Raw genomic sequence first — 19,866 nt, forward strand, 5'->3', positions numbered from 1 at the left:
GTTGGCCAGGCTTGTCTCGAACTCCTGGCCTCGAGCGATCCACCTGCCTTGGCCTCCCAAAGTGCTGGGATTATAGTTGTGAGCCACTGCTCCCGGCCCTGTTTTTGGTAACTTTTATTGACAGCTCCGTTTAAAATTTAGGTGAGATTAATATATGGACCCACAGCTTGGGGAGATGGGCCAGGGTGATTAAGTCTTCTGTCATGGTTGCCAGCAGCAGTTAAGTCCTTAATAAGTCCTTCCAGTGACAGTAATGGTGACGGCTCAGGGGCACGTGGCTGGAGGCTTCCTTGTGATGCACCTGCAGAGTATCAATTACAGTTTAGAATGTAAATCTTGGAGCTCAGGCAGGAAATACTATGCCTTCAGATGGAAGACATATGGATTTCTTTCCCACACAACCATATCCCTGGCCTGCTACAGCCACTTCTGTCAATTACAGTCACTGGAGCTGTCCAGCGTCTCTGCTTTTTTCTCTCTGAGGAGGGTTAATTGGCTTGGGCATGCTGCAGTTGCTGTGCCTGCTTCACTGGGGAGTAAGTGTCAGGGCTAAGTGGATCTGACCATGAGGGCAGCAGCCCAGACAGCCCTGTGGACATGCAGGGAAATAATGGGCTCGCATTCTCCTTCCTCCCCCTCCTCTTTGTCCATCTCTCCCAGCCCAGCTCATCCTGTACCAGAGCAGACAGTCTACACAGCTGGAGAATACTGCTGTGTCCTTGATTTTGTTTTCAGGAAGGCATTTCCCTATAACTCAAGAGTTTTGCTTAACATTTAATTTTCAAGTACCAGTCCCGATGCAGTAGCATTGGGTAATTTATCATCACAGAAAATTGGACAGCATTAATGTTCCTTGAGACACCTTGCGTTGGTGTGGTTTCATGGAAGGAGCACTGAGTTAGGAATTAGGAACCTGGCACTTATCTCAGATTGGCCTGATTGATGATCTTGGGCAAGTTGCTAGTGTTCTCTAGATTTCAATTTCCTTATCTGTAAAATGAAGGGATTGGATATGGTGATTTCTGAGATCTCTTACGGTTCATGGAAACATTTATTTTGTGTGCACTTTCTGCAGGTCAAGTGTAGGCTCCAGCAATGCAGAGACCAAAAAAAAAAAAAAAAAAAAAAAAAAGGGCAGGTCCCTATTCTCAAGGGGCTCATAGTCTTGTAGAGACAACGCTTTGGTCTTGCAATTCTATGTTTTTATAATTTTTCATCCTTGATAAAGTTTTCATTTAAAATACATGTAGCTAGTACTTGTTGATGAAGCAACAATGGAGGGGAAGGGGAATGGCAATATATTTGGCACCAGTTGAATGCTTGAAAGTAAAATATGTGTTTTATAGAAACAATACTGCATTTAAACCCCATGCTAAATTGTAAAGAAGACATATATACTCGTTTATAATATGGAGGCTAAGAGGAATTAAATAACTTTCCCAAAGTTTTACAATCAGGAAGTTGCAGATTCAAAACCAAAATTAAAAATCAGTCCTGTTTGAAACCAAAATCCAAAGTTTTTCCTCTCCATCATGCTGTCACCCTAGTTGAAGACTACAAGATGTGGCCCATGAAAAGGGGAGATTATTGGCTATTTGAAATTGATAACAAAATTGAAAATTGTTTGTACTGCAATGAAAAATTAAACCAAACAAATATCTGCTAAGTATTAACTGAGGTGCTGAGTGTTTAATGAGTTCACATGAATAGCGGGCTAGCTAAAAATGAAGCTGGGAATGGTTCCCTGTGTCACCAAATGTTACTGACTCTTGAAGTCTCTGCTTGGACTGCAGGTCATTTGAGATCCAAGCCACATTCCCAAAAGAGTCCCTGCTCTCCATCCTGATCTATGACCATGACATGATTGGCACAGATGACCTTATTGGTGAGACCAAGATCGACCTGGAGAACCGCTTCTACAGCAAACACCGAGCCATCTGTGGCTTGCAGAGCCAGTATGAGATGTAAGTTCTTTCTCCCCGGGAGACACTTGGTATTCTGAAGCTGTTGCAGGCTTCAGGGCTCCAGATTCTGCATCCCAGTTGTCCATCTCTAGGAAGGCCAGACCAGGCTCAGCTTTAATGTCTCAAATGGGCTCCACATCAGCAGAGCTGGCTTGGGAAGACTCTGTTCAGTGCATTTGAGAATCATCGTGACTGAGGAGGCAGCTCTGACTGAGAACCAAGGGCAGGTTCTTCAAGAGTCAAGAGCTAAATGTATGTGTTCACTCAGTCAGAGATGTGCCTTGAAATAGGGTTCCCCTGGTGGAGAATAATGCTAGAAGAAGAATATTAATATAATATAAATGCCAGTGTCCAAGCTAATTATAACACTCATGTACTTTTGATAACAAAGCACTTTATATGGAGTATCTCATTGAGTTTTCTGAACCACCCTTTGAGGTGTTGTCCACATTTTACAAATGAAGAACTGACCCAACTTCCACTCTTTTTTCAAATGTATTTTTAATTTTTGTGGGTACATAGATGTGTACATGTGTGTGTATATATATATATATATACACATATGGGGTATATGACATATGTATGCATGTATACATATATATGGGGTATATGACATATTTTGATACAGGAGTATAATGCATAATAATCATATCAGGGTAAATGAGATATCCATCACCTCAAATATTTATTCTTTCTTTATATTATAAACATCCAATTATACTCTCTTAGTTATTTTAAAATAGACAATAAATTATTGACTATAGTTGCCCTGTTGTGCTATCAGATACTATGCCTTATTCTATCTAAATATATTTTTGTACTCATTAACCATTATCCACTCTCTATCTCCATGAGTTCAAGTGTTTAAGTGAGAACATGCAAAGTTTGTCTTTCTGTGCCTGGTTTATTTTACTTAACCTAATGTCTTTAATTCATTTTGATTTTATTTTTGCATATGGTGAGACATAGGGATCTACTTTCATTCTTCTGCATATGGATATCCAGTTTTCCCAGCACCATTTATTGAAGAGACTCCCCTTTCTCCGATATATCTTTTTGGCATCTTTTTTGAAAATGAGTTCACTGTAGATGAATAGATTTATTTCTGGGTTCTTTATTCTGATCCGTTGATTTATGTGTTTGTTGTTATGCCAGTACCATGCATGCTCTTCTGGTTACTATAGCTCTGTAGCATAATTTGAAATCAGGTAATATGATTCCTCCACTTTTGTTCTTTTTGCTTAGAATAGCTTTGGCTATTCTGTGTCTTTTGTGGTTCCATGTAAATTTTAGGATTTTTTTTTCTATTTCTATGACGAACGTCATTGGTACTTTGATAGAGATTTCACTTAATCTGTAGATTGCTTTGGGTAGTATGGACATTTTAACAATACTGATTCTTCCAATCCATGAACATGGAATATGTCTCTGGTTTTTTGTATGCTCTTCAATTTCTTGCACCAATGTTTTACAGTTTTCATTGTAGAGATTTTTTCTGTCTCAAAGTTTATTCCTGGGTATTTTATTTGTAGCTATTGTAAATGGGACTACTTTCTTGATTTCTTTTTCACATTGTTCACTGTTGGCATACAGAAATGCTACTGATTTTTGTACCTTGATTTTGTATCCTGCAACTTTACTGAATTTATCCATTCTAATGGTTTTCTTGTGAAATCTTTAGTTTTTTTTTTTTTTTTTTTTTTAAATATAAGATCACATTATCTACCCACAAGGATAACTTCTTCCTTTCCAATTTGGATGCCCTTTATTTCTTTGTCTTATCTGATTGCTCTAGCTAGGACTTCCAGTTCTATGTTGAATAACAGTGGTGAAAGTAGGCATCCTTGTTTTGTTTCAGATCTTAGAGGAAAGCCTTTCAGTTTTCCCGATTCAGTATGATCCTAGCTGTGGGTCTGTTGTGTATGTTTTTTATTGTGTTGAGCTATGTCCCTTCTATACTCACTTTTTTGAGGGTTTCTTAAGTTATGAAGGAATGTTGAATTTCATCAAATGCTTTTTAAGTGTCAATTGAAATGATCATATGGTTTGTGTCCTTCATTCTGTTGATAATGATGTATCACACTGACTGATTGTGCATGTCAAATGATCATTACATCCCTGGAATAAATTCCACTTGATCATGATGAATGATCATTTTAACATGATGTTGAATTTGGTTTGCTAGTATTTTGTTGAAAATTTTTCTTGAACATTTTTGCATCAGTGTTCACCAGGGATCTTGGCCTATAGTTTTCATTTTGTGATGTGTCTTTGACTGGTTTTGGTTTTGGGGTAATACTGGCATTGTAAAATGACTTCAGAAGTATATCCTTTTTCTCTGTTTTTCAGATTGGTATTAGTTCTTTAAATGTTTGGTAAAAAATCAGCAGTGAAGCCTTGGATCCTGGGCTTTTCTTTGCTAGGAGACTTTTTATTACAGCTTCAATTTCATTACTTGATATTGATCTATTCAGGTTTTGAACTTCTTCATGGTTCAATCTTGATAGGTTGTATGTTTCTAGGAATTTATTTTTTCTAGGTTTTCCAATTTATTTGCTAATTTCCAAATTTTCTAATTTATTTCTAACATATCATTAGTAGCCTCTAATAATCATTTGAATTTCTGCAGTATTGGTTGTAATGTCTCCTTTTTCATCTGTAATTTTATTTATTTAGGAGTTCTCCCATTTTTCTTAGCCTAGCTAAAGAGTTGCCAATTTTGTTTTTTTTGAAAAACCAACTTTTCATTTTGTTAATCTTTTCATTTTTATCATTTCAATTTCATTTATTTATGCTCTGATCTTTATTATCTCTTTTTCTACTAATTTTGGGTTTGGTTTGCTCTTGATTTTCTAATTCATTAAGATACATTGTTACATTATTTATTTGAAGTTTTTCTACTTTTTTGATGTGGGTGCTTATTGCTATAAACTTTCTTCTTAGTACTACTTTCATTGTGTCCCATAAGTGTTGGTACATTATGTTTCCATTTTCATTTGTTTCAAGAAATTTTAAATTTCTTTCTTGATTTCTTCATTGTCTCACTGGCCATTCAGGAGCATATTGTTTAATTTCCATGTGTTTGTATAGTTTCCAAAATTCTGTTGTTATTGATTTTGAGTTTTATTCCATTGTGGTCACAGAAGATACTTGATACAATTTCAATTTAAAAAAATTTTAAAGACTTGTTTTGTGGCCTAATGTGTGGTCTATCCTTGAGAATGTTCCATGTGCTGAGGAGAAGAATGTGTATTCTGCAGCTGTTGCATGAAATGTTCTGTAAACATCTATCAGGTCCATTTGGTCTATAGGGCCAATTATGTCCAATGTTTCTTGGTTGGTGTCCTGTCTGGATGACCTGCCCAGTGCTGAAAGTTGGGTGTTGAAATCTCCAGCTATTATTGTATCGGGGTGTATCTCTCTCTTTAGCTCTTTGCTTTATATATCTGGGTGCTCCACGGTTGGGTGTGTGTGTATGCAACTGTTATATCCTATTACTGAATTGACCCCTTTATCATTATATAATGACCTTCTTCACCTCTTTTTATAGTTCTTGTCTTGAAACCTATGTTGTCTTATAATCAGTATACCTACTCCTGTTTTTTTATATTCCATTTGCATGCTATGTCTTTTTTTAATCCTTTATTTTTAGTCTATGTGTATTTTTATAGGTAAAGTATGTTTTTTGTAGGCAATGGATTATTGGGTCTTGTGTTTTTATCCATGCAGCCACTCTGTGTCTTTTGATTGGAGAGGTTAGTCCATTTATATTCAATGTTATTGTTAAGTAAGGACTTCTTCCATTTTAAAATTTGTTTTGATTGTTTTTGCTGTCTAGTCTTCCTTCTTGTCTTCCTTTTAGTGAAGGTGATTTTCTCTGGTGGTATGTTTTAATTTCTTGCTTTTTTATTTTTTGTGTATCTGTTGTATGTTTTCTTATTTGAAGTTACCATGAGGCTTGAAAATAATATAGCGCATGGTTTTAAGCTGATAATACTAACTGCATAAACAAAAATAACAAGCAAAAATAAAACTGATGAAAACTCTGTATTTTAACTTTGTCTCCCTGCTTTTATTTCTCCTTCATATTTAAAGAATACTTTTCCTAGATATACTATTCTAAGCTAAAAGTTTTTTTTCCTTCAGTACTTTAAATGTGTCATGCTACTCTCTCCTGGCCTATAAGGTTTCCACTGAGAAGTCTGCTGCCAGACATATTGGAACTCCTTTGTATGTTGTTTGTTTCTTTTCTCTTGCTGCTTTTGGGATCCCTAATTTATCCTCGACCTTTGGGAGTTTGATTATTAAATGTCTTGAGGTAGTCTTATTTGGATTAAATCTGCTTGGTGTTCTATAACCTTCTTGTACTTGAATATTGATATCTTTCCCTTGGTTTGTTATTATCCCTTTGAATAAACTTTCTACTCTGATCTCTCTCTCTCTCTCTACCTCCTCTTTAAGGCCAGTAACTCTTAGATTTGCCTCTTGAAGGCTATTTCCTAGATCTTGTAGGCATGCTTCATTCTTTTCCATTCCCTCCGACTGTGTATTTTCAAATAGTTCTATCTTCAAGCTCACAAATTCTTCTGCTTGATTAATTCTGCTGTTAAGAGACTCTGGTGCATTCTTCAGTATGTCTGTTGCATTTTTCAGCTCTATAATTTGTTCGATTCCTTTTAATCACTTTAATCTCTGTTAAATTTATCCGATAGGATTCTGAATTCCTTCTTTGTGTTATCTTGAATTTTATTGAGCTTCCTTAATTCAACTATTTTGAATTCTCTGTCTGAAAGGAAACATATCTCTGACTCTCCTGGATTGGTCACTGGTGCCTTATTTAGTTCTTTTGGTGAGATCATGTTTTCCTGGATGGCCCTGATGCTTGTGGATATTCATCAGTGTCTGGGCATTGAAGACTTAGGTATTTATTGTAGTCTTTGCAGTCTGGGCTTGTTTGTACCCATCCTTTTTGGGAAGGCTTTCCAAATATTTGAAGGGACTTGGGTATTATAATCTAAATATTTGGTCATTGCAGCCATATCTGCATTAGGGGACACTCTAAGCACAGTAATACTGTGGCTCCTGCAGACTTGTAGAGATATTGCCTGGATGGTCTTGGGTAAGATCCAGGAGAGTTCCCGGGATTACAGGGAGAGACTCTTGTTCTCCTCTCTTTTCCCCAAACAAATGGGGTTTATCTTTCTCCCCTGGAGCTAGGGGAGGGGAGACACACACACCCATGTGGCCATGAACACAGCACTACGTCTTGCCCAAGGCCTGCAGTGACCGCTGCCTGGCTACCACCTATGTTCACTCAAAGCCCAGGGGTTCTTCAGTCAATGGGTGGCAAACCCAGCCAGGCTTCTGTCCTGCCCCCCAGGCCCCTAGCCCCAGATGGGTCTGGAGATGCCATCTGGGAGCCAAGGGCTGAAGTTAGGAATCTTAGGAATCTACCTGCTGCTCTATTCTACTGTGGCTGAACTGGCACCCAAACCACAAGATAAAATCCTTCCCTTTTCCTCAAGCAGAGGGGTCTCTCCCCATGGCCACCACTGCCCCAGGCCCATGGTGAGTACTGCCTGGCTACTGCCAACGTTCACTTGTGGTGAATGCTGCCTGGCTTGTGTCTCTCCTTTCAGGGCAATGGGCTGCCCTCTGGCTTAGGGCAGGTCCAAAAATGCCATCTGGGGCCAAGGCCTAGAATCAGGGTCCCCAGGAGCCCACTTGGTTCTCTACCCCATGATGTCTGGGCTGGTGCCCAAGCTGCAAGACAAAGTCCCCGTTGCTCTTCTCTGTCCCTTTGTCAAGCAGAAGCAATCTCTTTCTATCACTACCATAGATGAAAATGTGCTGGGTCACACCTGAAGCCAGCACTGCTCTGAGTTTTACCCAAGGCCCATGGCAAGTACTACCTGGCTCTCACTGCTGATTATTCAAAACCCAAGGGCTCTTTAGTCAGCAGGAAATAAATCCTGCTAGTTCTGGGTCCTTCCCCTCAAGGCATCAGGTTCCCTCCTGGCCCAGTTTATGTCTAGAAATGTCTGGGAGCTGGGGCTTGGAATGGAGGCCTCAAGACTCTGCCTTGTGCTGTATTGACTGTAGCTGAGCTGGTATTCAAGGTGCAAGACAAAATCCTCTGGTCTTCCTCTCCTCAAGCAGAAGGAAGGAGTCTCTCCTGGGCCTGTGAGCTGTGCTGCCTGGGATTAGGGGAGAGGTGGTGCGAGCACTCCCATGGCCGCCCCAGCTGGTATCCCACTACGTCATGTGCACCCCAAGTCCACTGGCTCCAAGCTCAGCATAGCAGTAGGATTTGCACAGGAATTTCAGTCCCTGTGGCCAGGACTGTCTTTCATGTTTATTTAGGATCCCAGAGTGCTTTAGCCCATGGTGGCGGAGCTTGCTGAAACTCAACTCAGGTTCCAACAGCTGGGATGGACAATTTGCCTGTAGCTAGGGCTGGTCTAAATGCTTCTTGCATGGGCACCAGCTGAGTTCTGAGTTGTGTCTGGTGTTTCTTTCTGCTGTGACAGGGTAGCACTGAGTTCCAATCCAAAGTCTCACAATATTGTGCTCTTCCTTCCCTAAGTGCACAGATCCTCTCTCCATGCCACAGGGCCACTGCCAGGGGATGGGGTAGGAGTGGATAGGCAATTCAAGACTGTCTTTCTTACCCTCCTTAGTGCCTCTTTGCTTAATATCATGTTAAAACCAGGTACTGTGATTGCCCACCTGATCTTGTGTGTATAGGGTGTTCCTCTGTCTCCCTCCCCCAAACTCTCACTTTTTACAAATATTTTGAATGCTGGTTAATTTTAAAATATAGACTACCACTTTATTTTTTTAAAAAGCATATTGTATCTGATAGCTTCAAAAAATTAAGAGTATGGCGTAATTTTAAAAATATCTTTATTAAATATAAGACACTCATTGAAATTAGAAAACACAGAAAGTACAAAATCACTCTCAAATTATTCCACTCATGTAAAAATTACTGTGTAGTATTTCATTTTCAATATGTTCCATGCTATTTTCTCCCTAACTGGACTCTACTATCCATGCAGTTTTGTAACCTGCTTGTTGTACTTACCCTTATATCCCAAGCATTGTATGTCATTAGATATTCTTTATAATCTTTATTTCAATATATCTATAGTATTCAATCATAGGCATTATAAGATGGTAAAACCAATTTGCCTTCCTGAAGCCACGGCACACCTCTCTGATAATTCACTTAATATTTATGCATCAAGGTGGACTGCTCCATTAACAGGAATGCACATTTTGGGACTTTTAATACATATGCCCCAATGGCCCTCCAGAGGGTTGTGCCAACTTACACTGTAACAGACTCTGGGTGCCTATATCCTTCTTGGAATGATTTCATACAGTCTCTCTTTCTGGTCTGTTCTTCCCAGAGCCTAGAGAGCCCGTTTAGTTTTCAGGCTCTGGTGGAACCATATGCCTCTTGGGGGATTGACACAGCTTTCCAAGTGCCTGAGAGAATTCCATTCAGACAGTGATTAGCTGTTCTCAGTCTGAAACTGGGGAAGGAAACCACAGGCAAATGGTACATCTTTTGTTCAGAAGAATTTCCTGGCTGACCTGCCAGGGAGCAGTATAGTTGTTTGGGGACTTGCAACCTTTATTCACTGAAAAGTTTTTAAAACAAGACAAGCATGCCTATTTCTGGGAAGGCCTGTGTGTCGCTCTGGAACTGGCTTGGATGACCTTTTCAGGATTCTCTGGCATAATGTGGGAAAACTACTTGATAGCTCCATTTTATAAGCCATGTTGATTTGTTTAAATTCTGATGAACCTAGTGTCCCAATGAGCAGAGACATCAAGCTTATCTTGGTCCTGGCTTGTAGGGAGTGCTGCACTGCAAGTTAATAATTTTAACCAAACAGCTAGTTTTTAAGGAAAGAATAGGTTGGGGAGATTTAAAAACTTATCACTGATTAGAGAAACAACACATCAAGACTCTATCTGTGACATGGATATATACTATGATTTTGGTGGGGTGGTGGGGTAGGGAGAAGGGAGGGATGAAGCAGAGACCTTGAAAGGATGAGTTAGGCTTTTCTCTTGGAATAAGCAGCAGCCGAGTGGCTGTTCTGCTAGGGACTTAATAAAACTAAACAAATATAACCTGCAAAGAAATGCATAGAGACAGAAAGGAGATTGGTGATTGCCAAAGCCTCTGGGGGGTGGGAAAGAGGAGTTACTGCTTTCTGGGTACAGGGTTTTCTTTTGGGATGATGAAACTTTTTGGAACTAGACAGAGGTGATGGTTGTACCTCATTGTGAATATCCTAAATGCTACTAAATTGATCAACTTTTAAATGGTTAATTTTGTTATGTGAATTTCACTTCAATTAAAAAAAAAATGAAAAGTACATTACTTAAAAAAACAAAAACAAAAAAAGCTACCTTCAAAGGATTTTTCCGTTAAGCTACTCAGAAGTCTCACCTTTCAGGCAAGCTGTGTTTGGCCAGAAAAGAGAGAAAACAAAACCCCTAGCCCCGGGTACATAGAATAGCAAGTGAAATGGATCATACTGGGTGGTTCCTTCAGTGGGGACCTCAAAGTGTGTTCTCCCTCCACTTTTCAGAGAAGGATACAATGCCTGGAGAGACACGTCCAAACCCACCGAAATCCTCACCAAGCTCTGCAAAGACAACAAGCTGGATGGACCCTACTTTCGCCCTGGGAAAATACAGATAGGAAACCAAGTCTTTTCCGGAAAAACTGTCTTCACTGAAGAGGACACTGGTAACTCCCTACAAAATATCCTGCTGGTGTTGCTCTTCTTTTGAAAATCCTGATTCTAGTGATATTTGTGGCTATGGGACATCTAATTATAAAAGTAATGTGGCCGGGCACGGTGGCTCACGTCTGTAATCCCAGCAATATGGGAGGCCGAGGCGGGCGGATCACTTGAGGTGAGGAGTTCAAGACCAGCCTGGCCAACATGGTGAAACCCCCATCTCTACTAAAAATACAAAAATTAGCCATGCGTGGTGTTGGGTACCTGTAATCCCAGCTACTGGGGAGGCTGAGGCACAAGAATCACTTGCACTCAGGAGGTGGAAGTTGCAGTGACCAGAGATTGTGCCACTGCACTCCAGCCTGGACAACACAGTGGGACTCAGTCTAAAAAACAAACGAACAAAAAAAAGTAATGCATGCTTATAGTAGAAAGTGTGGAAAAGTAAGGAGAATAATGAATATCACTCATAATCCCCAAGTTCAGATACAACCATGCTGCTTGCTGGCATATTTTCTTGCACTTGTCTGTGACTTGAGAATATATCACATTTTTACAGAATTATAAATATGCATATAGTTTTGTGCCCAGCTCTTAAAATTTCCAATAGATTATAATGATTCTCCTTTGTTCTTTGAAATGATCAGTGATGATATGCCTTTTTATGGCTATGCCATTTACTTACGTTGCATTCTTTTTTTTTCGTAGTGACAATGCTATAATGAACTTCCTTACACATATTTTTGTGTGTTTCTGATATTTCTATAGTATAGGTCACAGAAGTAAAATTGTTGTGGCAGAGGGTGGGCCAATAGTCTTAAAGTGAATATTATATAGCATAAATAACTGAACACAACCCAAATTACCCCTATAAATGTTATACAAATAACTATCCTATTTTAACACCAAGTCGTAGATTTTCCACATGAACATCATGGGACGTAACACAAAGATCCCAGAGAGGCTTCCATACATTTAGGGTGAGGGAAAAAAATCACATTTAATTTAATGATACAGAAGAATTCTCGTACTGTCACACTGTGTTAGTCTGTTCTTGCATTGCTATGAAGAAATGCCTGAGACTGTGTAATTTATAAAGAAATGGGGTTTAATTGGCTCATGGTTCTGCAGGCTCTATAGGAAGCATGGTAGCATCTGCTTGGCTTCTGGGGAGGCCTCAGGAAACTTGCAGTCTTGGTGGAAGGCAAACAGGGAGCCAGCAGGGCACTCACATGGCCAGAGCAGGATGAAGAGAGAAAGTGGGGAAGTGCTACACTTTTTTTTTTTTTTGAGATGGAATCTCATTCTGTCGCCCAGGCTGGAGTGTGGTGGCATGATCTAGGCTCACTGCAACCTCCACCTCCCGGGTATCTGGGATTACAGGCATGTGCCATCACATCTGACTAATTTTTGTATTTTTAGTAGAGTTGCAGTTTCACCATGTTGGCCAGGCTGGTCTTGAACTCCTGACCTCAGGTGATCTTCCCGCCTTGACCTTCCAAAGTGCTGGGATTACAGGTGTGAGCCACCACGCCTGGCAGTGCTACACATTTTTAAACAGTCAGATCTTGTGAGAAGTCTATCACGAGAACAGCACTAGCGGGATTGTGCTAAACCATCTGTGAGAAACCGCCCCCATGATCCAGTCACCTTCCCACCAGCCCCTATCTCCAACACTGGGGATTACAGTTTGACATAAGATTTAGGCAGGGACACAGACCAAAACCATATCACGCGCTCATGCCTTTGATGCTTTAAAGTGTCCTATGTATGGTTCAGTACTTTTGATGCAATGAGCCCAGTTAAGGGCATGAGATCACTGCATCAAAAGTACTGAGCCATACATAGGATGGTTTGACACTATGTTGACCCCTACCACTTTGATACCAAGATTTCCTTTACCTTGTTATTTCAAGCCCAGAAACCCATTGAAGGTTCTTACATGCAGATTGTTGATATTTAGATAGGACATTAATGATATATTGAGAAAAATATTTATTCACAATATACTCTATTAAGCCAACTTAGTTCTTTGGTCAATATTCTACATGAGTAAACAATTACCACTTTTTTGCCCACTAGAAGTCTGAAATTATGTTCATAAGATTAACAAAGATTTATTCATTGATTTCTTGTTTGTCTCTATCAACTTTTACTGATTGTAATTATTGGGAAATTTTTTGTGGCCCCTTTATTAATTTTTGTGGGTACATAATAGATATTTATATTTATGGGATAAAACATTTTTATACAGGCATGCAATATATAATCACAATCATACCATGCAAAATGGGGCATTGTGGCCCCATTTTTTTAAAGACAAGTTCAATTTTCCTATATCATATTAGGCCATTCTAAACTTTCTCAATATTTTATTCAACAATTTTTGTCTTGTTTTGTGCGTATCACTTCCACCTGTAGTTTTTATCATGAATAACCTTCTTTGATAGAATGGCAGATGAGAGGACATTTCCTGTGGGTGGGTGTTGGTAGGAGAGAAATCTAAAGCAACCGTGAGAAAACAAAAGACATCTCTACGGATGGACATTGTGCCCATTTCACCACCTCGCTCAGGGCCACCCTGATTTTCCACGTCCTGTCACAGTATGTTAGCAAACAGTTTTGCACCTCCAAAAATGTACCCTCTCCAGTACCTTGAAGCCATGTTTATGATCTGTAGATCTTTAGGAGGTGGGTGGAACCCCTACTCCAGGACTAAGACTGCTCTCTGGGTCCTCTTGTGAACTAGTCTCATTTCCCTCTCTCTAAACTTTCCATCTCTTTCCCCTTCCCTTCTATCTCCACCTCTTTCCATCCTTACTTTTTTCTTTTTCTGTCTGTTTTTCTTTCCCTATTCCTTAGTACATTTATTTATTTATTTATTTTGAGACAGAGTCCCTGCTCTGTCACTCAGGCCGGAGTGCAGTGGCGCGATCTCGGCTCACTGCAACCTCTGCCTCCCAGGTTCAAGCAATTCTCCTGCCTCAGCCTCCTGAGTAGCTGGGATTACAGGCACCCGCCACCACGCCTGGCGAATTTTTTGTATTTTTAGTAGAGACAGGGTTTCGCCATTTTGGCCAGGCTGGTCTTGAACTCCTGACCTCAAGTGATCCACCCACCTTGGCCTCCCAAAGTGCTGGGATTACAGGTATGAACCACTGCACCCAGCCCCTTGATACATTTTTAAAAGCCTGTAAGTGTTTAAAAATGCATGTGGCAGCCCATCACTGTCTCCTCCTTGCAGGAACACACATCTGACAAGTTTCTTTGTCTTTCTTTCCTGCAGATGAGACAGTGGAGTCTTATGAACACCTGGCCCTCAAGGTTTTACACTCTTGGGAGGATATCCCGGAAGTCGGGTGTAGGCTGGTTCCCGAACACATAGAAACTCGGCCACTGTACCACAAGGATAAGCCAGGAATGGAGCAGGTAGTGGGCAAGACTTTTCTGGCCCTAAAAGTTAATCTTGTGTACTGTAGAGTAATGGTTTTCATCCGGGAACAATTTTGACCTTCCCTCAGGTACATTTAGCAATGTCTGGAATCATTTTTTGTTGTCACAAGTAGGTGGGGTTGCTACTGGCATATAGTGGGTAGAGGCCAAGGATGCTGCTAAATTAAACATCCTAGAAAACACAGGACAGCTTCCCTCCAACAGGGAATTATCCAGCCTAAAATGTCAATAATGCTGAATTTGAGAAGCCCTGCCCTGGAGTCAGTGTTCAACTTAGTACTGCTTTTTATGATTTGAGTTACCAAACTCTTTTGGAAGAATATTGGACATTTGAAAAACTTAACCCACGGGGTATTCCCAGGACTTTGTCCAAAATCTATCTGTAACCACACAGCCTAGTAATAACACACAAACACACAATTTTCCCAGAGAAGCAATAGGTGGTAGGTTACCTTAAAGAACTGGCAAGAAGACGCTCTCTAAATACTTAGAGAGCTGGGCTAGGTGTCAGAAGGGAAGACAAGAGAAACTTTGTGAAGAGCCTTCCGTGTACTAGGACCTTTATGTAAATTATCTCAACTATTTAGGATGACCATAGAATTGTTTATCCAAACTAGGGCCATTTGGGAGTGAACGAGGGCACTGTTAATAATCAAGCTGGTACAAGGAACACACGCCAGGATTTTCCTAAACAGGGGAGTGAGTGATACCTTCCTCTTATTCCTTAATGCAGCCTCATGATGGGCTTATTATGATCCTCACTTTTACAATGAGGAAATTGAGGTTCAGAGAGCTCAATTAATTTGCTCTGAATTACTCAGATGGGGAGTAATAGAGGTGAGTAGTAGTAGAGATGGGGTTTAGCCCAGGCAATGTGCATCCCTGGCCCATGCCAGGTTCACACCCCAAGCCAGCTTCTGTCCCAGCTCTGGACTCACTCACTGTGTGACGGGCAAATCATGTGAGTTTGATTATAACGGGTCGGGAACACTCACCCTGCTATCCCAGAGTTACTGGGATATAGACCTAGTGATTGCATGTGTGGAGGAGCGTGTTGAGAGGGTAAACCATTATCAGATGTAGAAGCTTATGATTGTTTCCTGAAATTCACTGCCAGGTGTTTGAAATCATCTGGTTACTAGGATCCTTCATTTGGCTGGTCAGATGTGGCTTTTTGATTAAGGGTGAATATTAATGTGTCTTTAGAAAATAAATCATCCCACTTTTCTCTGTTCAATTTGTTTTCTTCCCAAATGCTAAACCTTTACTTACATTTTCTCTTCCTCTGAAGAGCCATTGTTTTCTAGCCAAAGCCCCTTCCTCATCCAAATCCTGCATCTTCTTCATGCTCTGGTGGAGCCCCACCTCATTCTTATAAAATCCACTCCTGACCCATCATCCCTTCCTCCCTTCTTGCCTGAGCTGACAGCATTCTTAGAGTGTATACAACAGAGCTGAGCATGGAATCCACAGGGCTTCTCCTCACATGGGTCTTAAATCTCTTATATCTCTTATACCAGGGTCAAATCTGGTGTATGGAGTTCAAGGCAATGGATGGGAGGCTCTGTTCTGCCACTTAGCCACAGAACTTCAGATAAACTTTGTTGACTTCTCTGAGCTTAGTTTCTTTATGTATAGAACAGAATCCTGGCTGGGGTGAACATTAACAGAGATAATGTGAAGGTACATTGAAGCATGATATTTGTGACAGATGGGATTATCATCTTTTTAATCCTTAGGAGTTTGCAGAAAGAGCAAGGTCTCTGGGGTCAACATACAAGGGTTGAATCCAGACTCTGCTACATATTGTCTATTAAGCATGGGCAAAATGTTTTTCCTCTGTCAAACAGGAATAATAACATCTACCTCGTGGGGATGTTGCAAGAGTTCATAAGATAATGTGTGTGAAGTGTATAGATAGTATTATGTCTACCCCCTAGTTGATGCTCAATAAAGGTTTGCTCACCCTTCACCTACTCTTAATTTATGCTCTAATTCCTAAATATATATACATATACACATATATGTATGTGTATATATATATATATATACTTTTTTGTCAACAGATATGCTAAATAGACATCTATAAAACTACCAAGCTATACTTAACACCTATTTCTACTAAAGGGATCTTATAAAACCATGAATTATCAATTACCCATGTCCCACAGCCCCCTCCCAAAGCTAAAGAAGATATTTTTTTCTTAACAAGGGCCGCCTGCAGATGTGGGTGGACATGTTTCCCAAGGATATGCCTCAACCTGGACCTCCTGTTGACATCTCTCCAAGGCGACCCAAAGGGTATGTCAGCTGTAGCCCCAGCTTTAGGGGAAGAGACCAGGGTAGCGAATGAAAGAATCATGACATTTTATCTGGTGTCTGATGGGTTACCTGATCATCATACCTCACTATCCACCTGGCAGTTTTGCAGGAGCTGGTGGTGGCCCCTGTCTTAAGGGAGGGGCTTCTGAGTTTCCAGTTCTTCATCTGAAAAATGCTGGTTAATAGAAGGAAGACCTGCTTAGAGGAATTCATGTCCTTGATGGTTCTAAGGTCTCCAGCTGGGATACTTGGTTCTGACAGAACCAAGCCCCTAAGTGTTGATATTCCTGAACTTGGCAAACTTTAGGAAACTTATAGACCAAAGGCAATGCTAGAACCACACAGACACCAACTGACTCAGCTTTCAAGGTCATCGACCTAATGCTTCCTTCTCCCATCCCAGATATGAATTAAGAGTGACCATCTGGAACACTGAAGATGTCATTTTAGAGGATGAGAATATCTTCACAGGCCAAAAATCAAGTGATATTTATGTGAAAGGGTAAGGTTATCAACAAACTCCAACTTCCCTTTTCCTTCCCTCCTCACCTTTTCAAACCCTAACCAAATCTATGCCTCATGGAGGATATTAAACCCACAGCCCACAAAAGGAGCCATCTTACTTTGTTAGATAAGGCCACTTTCTTTGTCTAATATTTCTTATTTGGTCATTTTGCTAAAAATTATTAGCTTATAAAAATATTTTTATGAGGAAATCTTATTACATATACATCTTTCAGTTAAACGTTGGATACCTAAACTTATTCAGTGACATTTGTCATACATCTACCTTTAAACAGAAGGAAGCAGAGTGATGTGGTGCTGTTAATGAACGATTAATATGTTGAGCAGATTGTAAAGCTAATGTGAAAGCTAAAATTTAGAACTTCCTGTTTGCTAGTGGTATTGATTTAAAAAAGATACAACTTAAGACCCAGGGAAGCATTTTATATCTCTATATCTCTTTTACATCTTGGCTCTGCTTCCTTTTGGCCACTAGTCAGGGAAAGGGATGAGGTGGTACGGCATCAGAAAAAAGGTGATTTAAATCTGCACATTAACTAAAACCTATCTCCGCCTTATGCTAATATCTCTTTGCCTTACCAAAACAGGAAGCATTCTGTCTCCAGAATGTACGTTATCAATGATTTGCAGACATACCATATCCGGTGGTTCAAAATTCTCATTTTTTTCACAATAAAAATATAGAAGTGAGTTAAAGTTTTACAAAGCAGGAGAAATAGAAGGAGTATGACACAAAATGAATAAGCTTTTAACAAGCAGACTTAAGAGCCTCTGAAATTGCTGTCTCATCACCAGTTTAGGAAATATTAATGTATCCTGTAAATAGGTATTTTACCATGGCTTGAAATACGGAAGGATTCTGGGAGAGTTCGGGTTGAGACTTCCAGAAGCTGACCTTCTGGAAAATGTGATGAAGGCGACGTTTGTTCACTCTCTGTCTCCTTCCCTCCCACTTGCTTCTCAGCCACCTCCAGTCTGGCTTTCTCCCCAATATGCCACCAAAGCAGGTCTCACCAAAGTGACAGTGCTCTCCATTTTGCTAAATCTAATGGTCTTATGTTTTTAAAAATAAATCCTTATCTTATTGCATTTGTCTGAGGAGCATTTGTCACATCTAAGCATCTCTTCTTTTTGAAACACCTTCTTGCCTTAACTTCTGTAGCAACACATGTATCTGTTTTTTCTCTTATCCTCTTGATCACTTCTTGTCCATGTCCTTCGAAAGCTCATTTTCTGCCGTCTAACAGTTAAATAGCTCATAGCATTGTCCTGGGCCAACTTCTCATCTCCCACTATTTTGTCTCTCTGTCGTTTTCAACTAACACTTCACTTGAATCAAGTAGTTCAAATAACCAATGGCTTCAGTTGTCACCTTTTAATTTCCATTCTTGACAACTCCTGTTCCCAATGTGTAGATTCCTCAAAGGCAGCACCTCAAACTGAACAAGTCTAAAACAAAAGCAATCCTACAACACCGTTTCTTCTCTACGGTTTCTTATCTCAGTGACTGGCACCATCACCCATTGGGCTGAGAACCCCAAATCTACATACCCTTTGCTCACTGACTTCCGCATTTCTAATGTGCTGTCAGAGCTTGTCCATTTCACCTCCCAAGTGGCCATCAGCACTGTTCATCCTCTCCATCTTTGCCACATCCCACCAATGTCTTTTCCTCCATCATCTCTTGCTGGGTGGGACCACAGCAATACCAATGCCATCCAAACTGGCCTCTCCATGTTCATTCTTGCCCTCCAGTAGTTTGTTCTCTATGTTTAAACATAAGCTATCTTTTCAAAACACAATCTGATCATGTCAGTCCTGTCTTAAAACCCTTCAATGACATCTCATTTTCTCTGAACAGAGATTCAAATCCTTAATACATCCTAAAATATCCCAAATAACTAGCCCCTGCCTCTCTCTCTCCAGCCTCATTTCATAGCACATGCCCCCTTGCTCTCTGCAAGAAAGAACTAAGAAGAAAGACCTTCTAAGGCTGCATCCTTATTTCTTCTTCCACGGGGCCTTTGCACACCTCTGTCTAGTGACTTCTGCCACTCACTCATATCCCTCTCTCCCCTTTCCCCTACGACTATAACTCCATGAAGCAAGGACCATCTCTGTTTGCTCCCTAACACTCCCCTGGCGTCAAGCTCTCTCATTGCCTCAGAACAGACCCACAAATGTATTGGTTGAGTGAACACCATCTTTAGCTAAATAATTGGGCCCATACCCTGAGTGGTGACACTCCTCTGTGAAGAGAAAGGCCTTCACTCCCCTCCTCCCTGCCCTGGGAAGGAAGGATGTCTGCTTTCAGAAAGCACACGGTTTGAAATTATCGACTAGTTTGAATAAAAAGTACTTATTTTCTCAATTAATTCACCATTGACCAAGTAGTAGGGGTAAATGTACTAATTGTAACTTACATTATGCTGCGGATGGAGGAGGAAGACCAGATAATACTAAGACGAAAGAACATGATAGATAATTTGGAATGTCCAAGGTACATTTAGGCATCATCTCATGTGATTATTCAGAACAACCCTATAAACTAGGTGCTATAATTGCTTCCAGTGTACAGATGAAACAAAGGCACAGGGAGGGTAGATAACCTACCTATGGCTGCACAGTAAGTGGTACAGTCAGAGGTGGAATCCAGATGGGTGCAGGCAGCCCTCCCACCCTCCATGCCACGCCAATCCAGGCCTGCTGGGCTTTCTAGGCCTAGAACCAGGGAGGAGGGGACCAATTATAGTCTGATGGCACAGGTCTGATAACACAAGTCTATACCAGCCCAATTTCAGAGTCCTCAGTATAGTGGGTAATCTTGTTCTAAC

The 19,866-nt window shown here is 40.5% G+C and overlaps 1 protein-coding gene and 1 long non-coding RNA gene across 2 annotated transcripts in view; one reads left to right on the forward strand and one right to left on the reverse strand.

Annotated features, from left to right (window-relative positions):
- Window positions 1-19,866, forward strand: part of FER1L6 (fer-1 like family member 6) — a 193,180-nt gene that overhangs the window by 153,443 nt on the left and 19,871 nt on the right. Inside the window, exons 33-37 of the mRNA XM_032758498.2 lie at window positions 1,794-1,964; window positions 10,577-10,737; window positions 14,019-14,161; window positions 16,398-16,486; window positions 16,911-17,009. Of these exons, the coding sequence (XP_032614389.1) occupies window positions 1,794-1,964; window positions 10,577-10,737; window positions 14,019-14,161; window positions 16,398-16,486; window positions 16,911-17,009 (663 nt within the window). The remainder of the gene's footprint in view (window positions 1-1,793; window positions 1,965-10,576; window positions 10,738-14,018; window positions 14,162-16,397; window positions 16,487-16,910; window positions 17,010-19,866) is intronic.
- LOC131384291 (uncharacterized) lies at window positions 180-19,709 on the reverse strand. Its single transcript, XR_009214989.1, has 3 exons — window positions 19,646-19,709; window positions 16,590-16,682; window positions 180-301 (listed from the first exon to the last, which is right to left on the reverse strand). It is a non-coding gene; the product is annotated as an uncharacterized LOC131384291 (long non-coding RNA).

Source organism: Hylobates moloch, unplaced genomic scaffold (genome assembly GCF_009828535.3).
Source record: "Hylobates moloch isolate HMO894 unplaced genomic scaffold, HMol_V3 SCAFFOLD_9, whole genome shotgun sequence".
NCBI lineage: Eukaryota > Metazoa > Chordata > Mammalia > Primates > Hylobatidae > Hylobates > Hylobates moloch.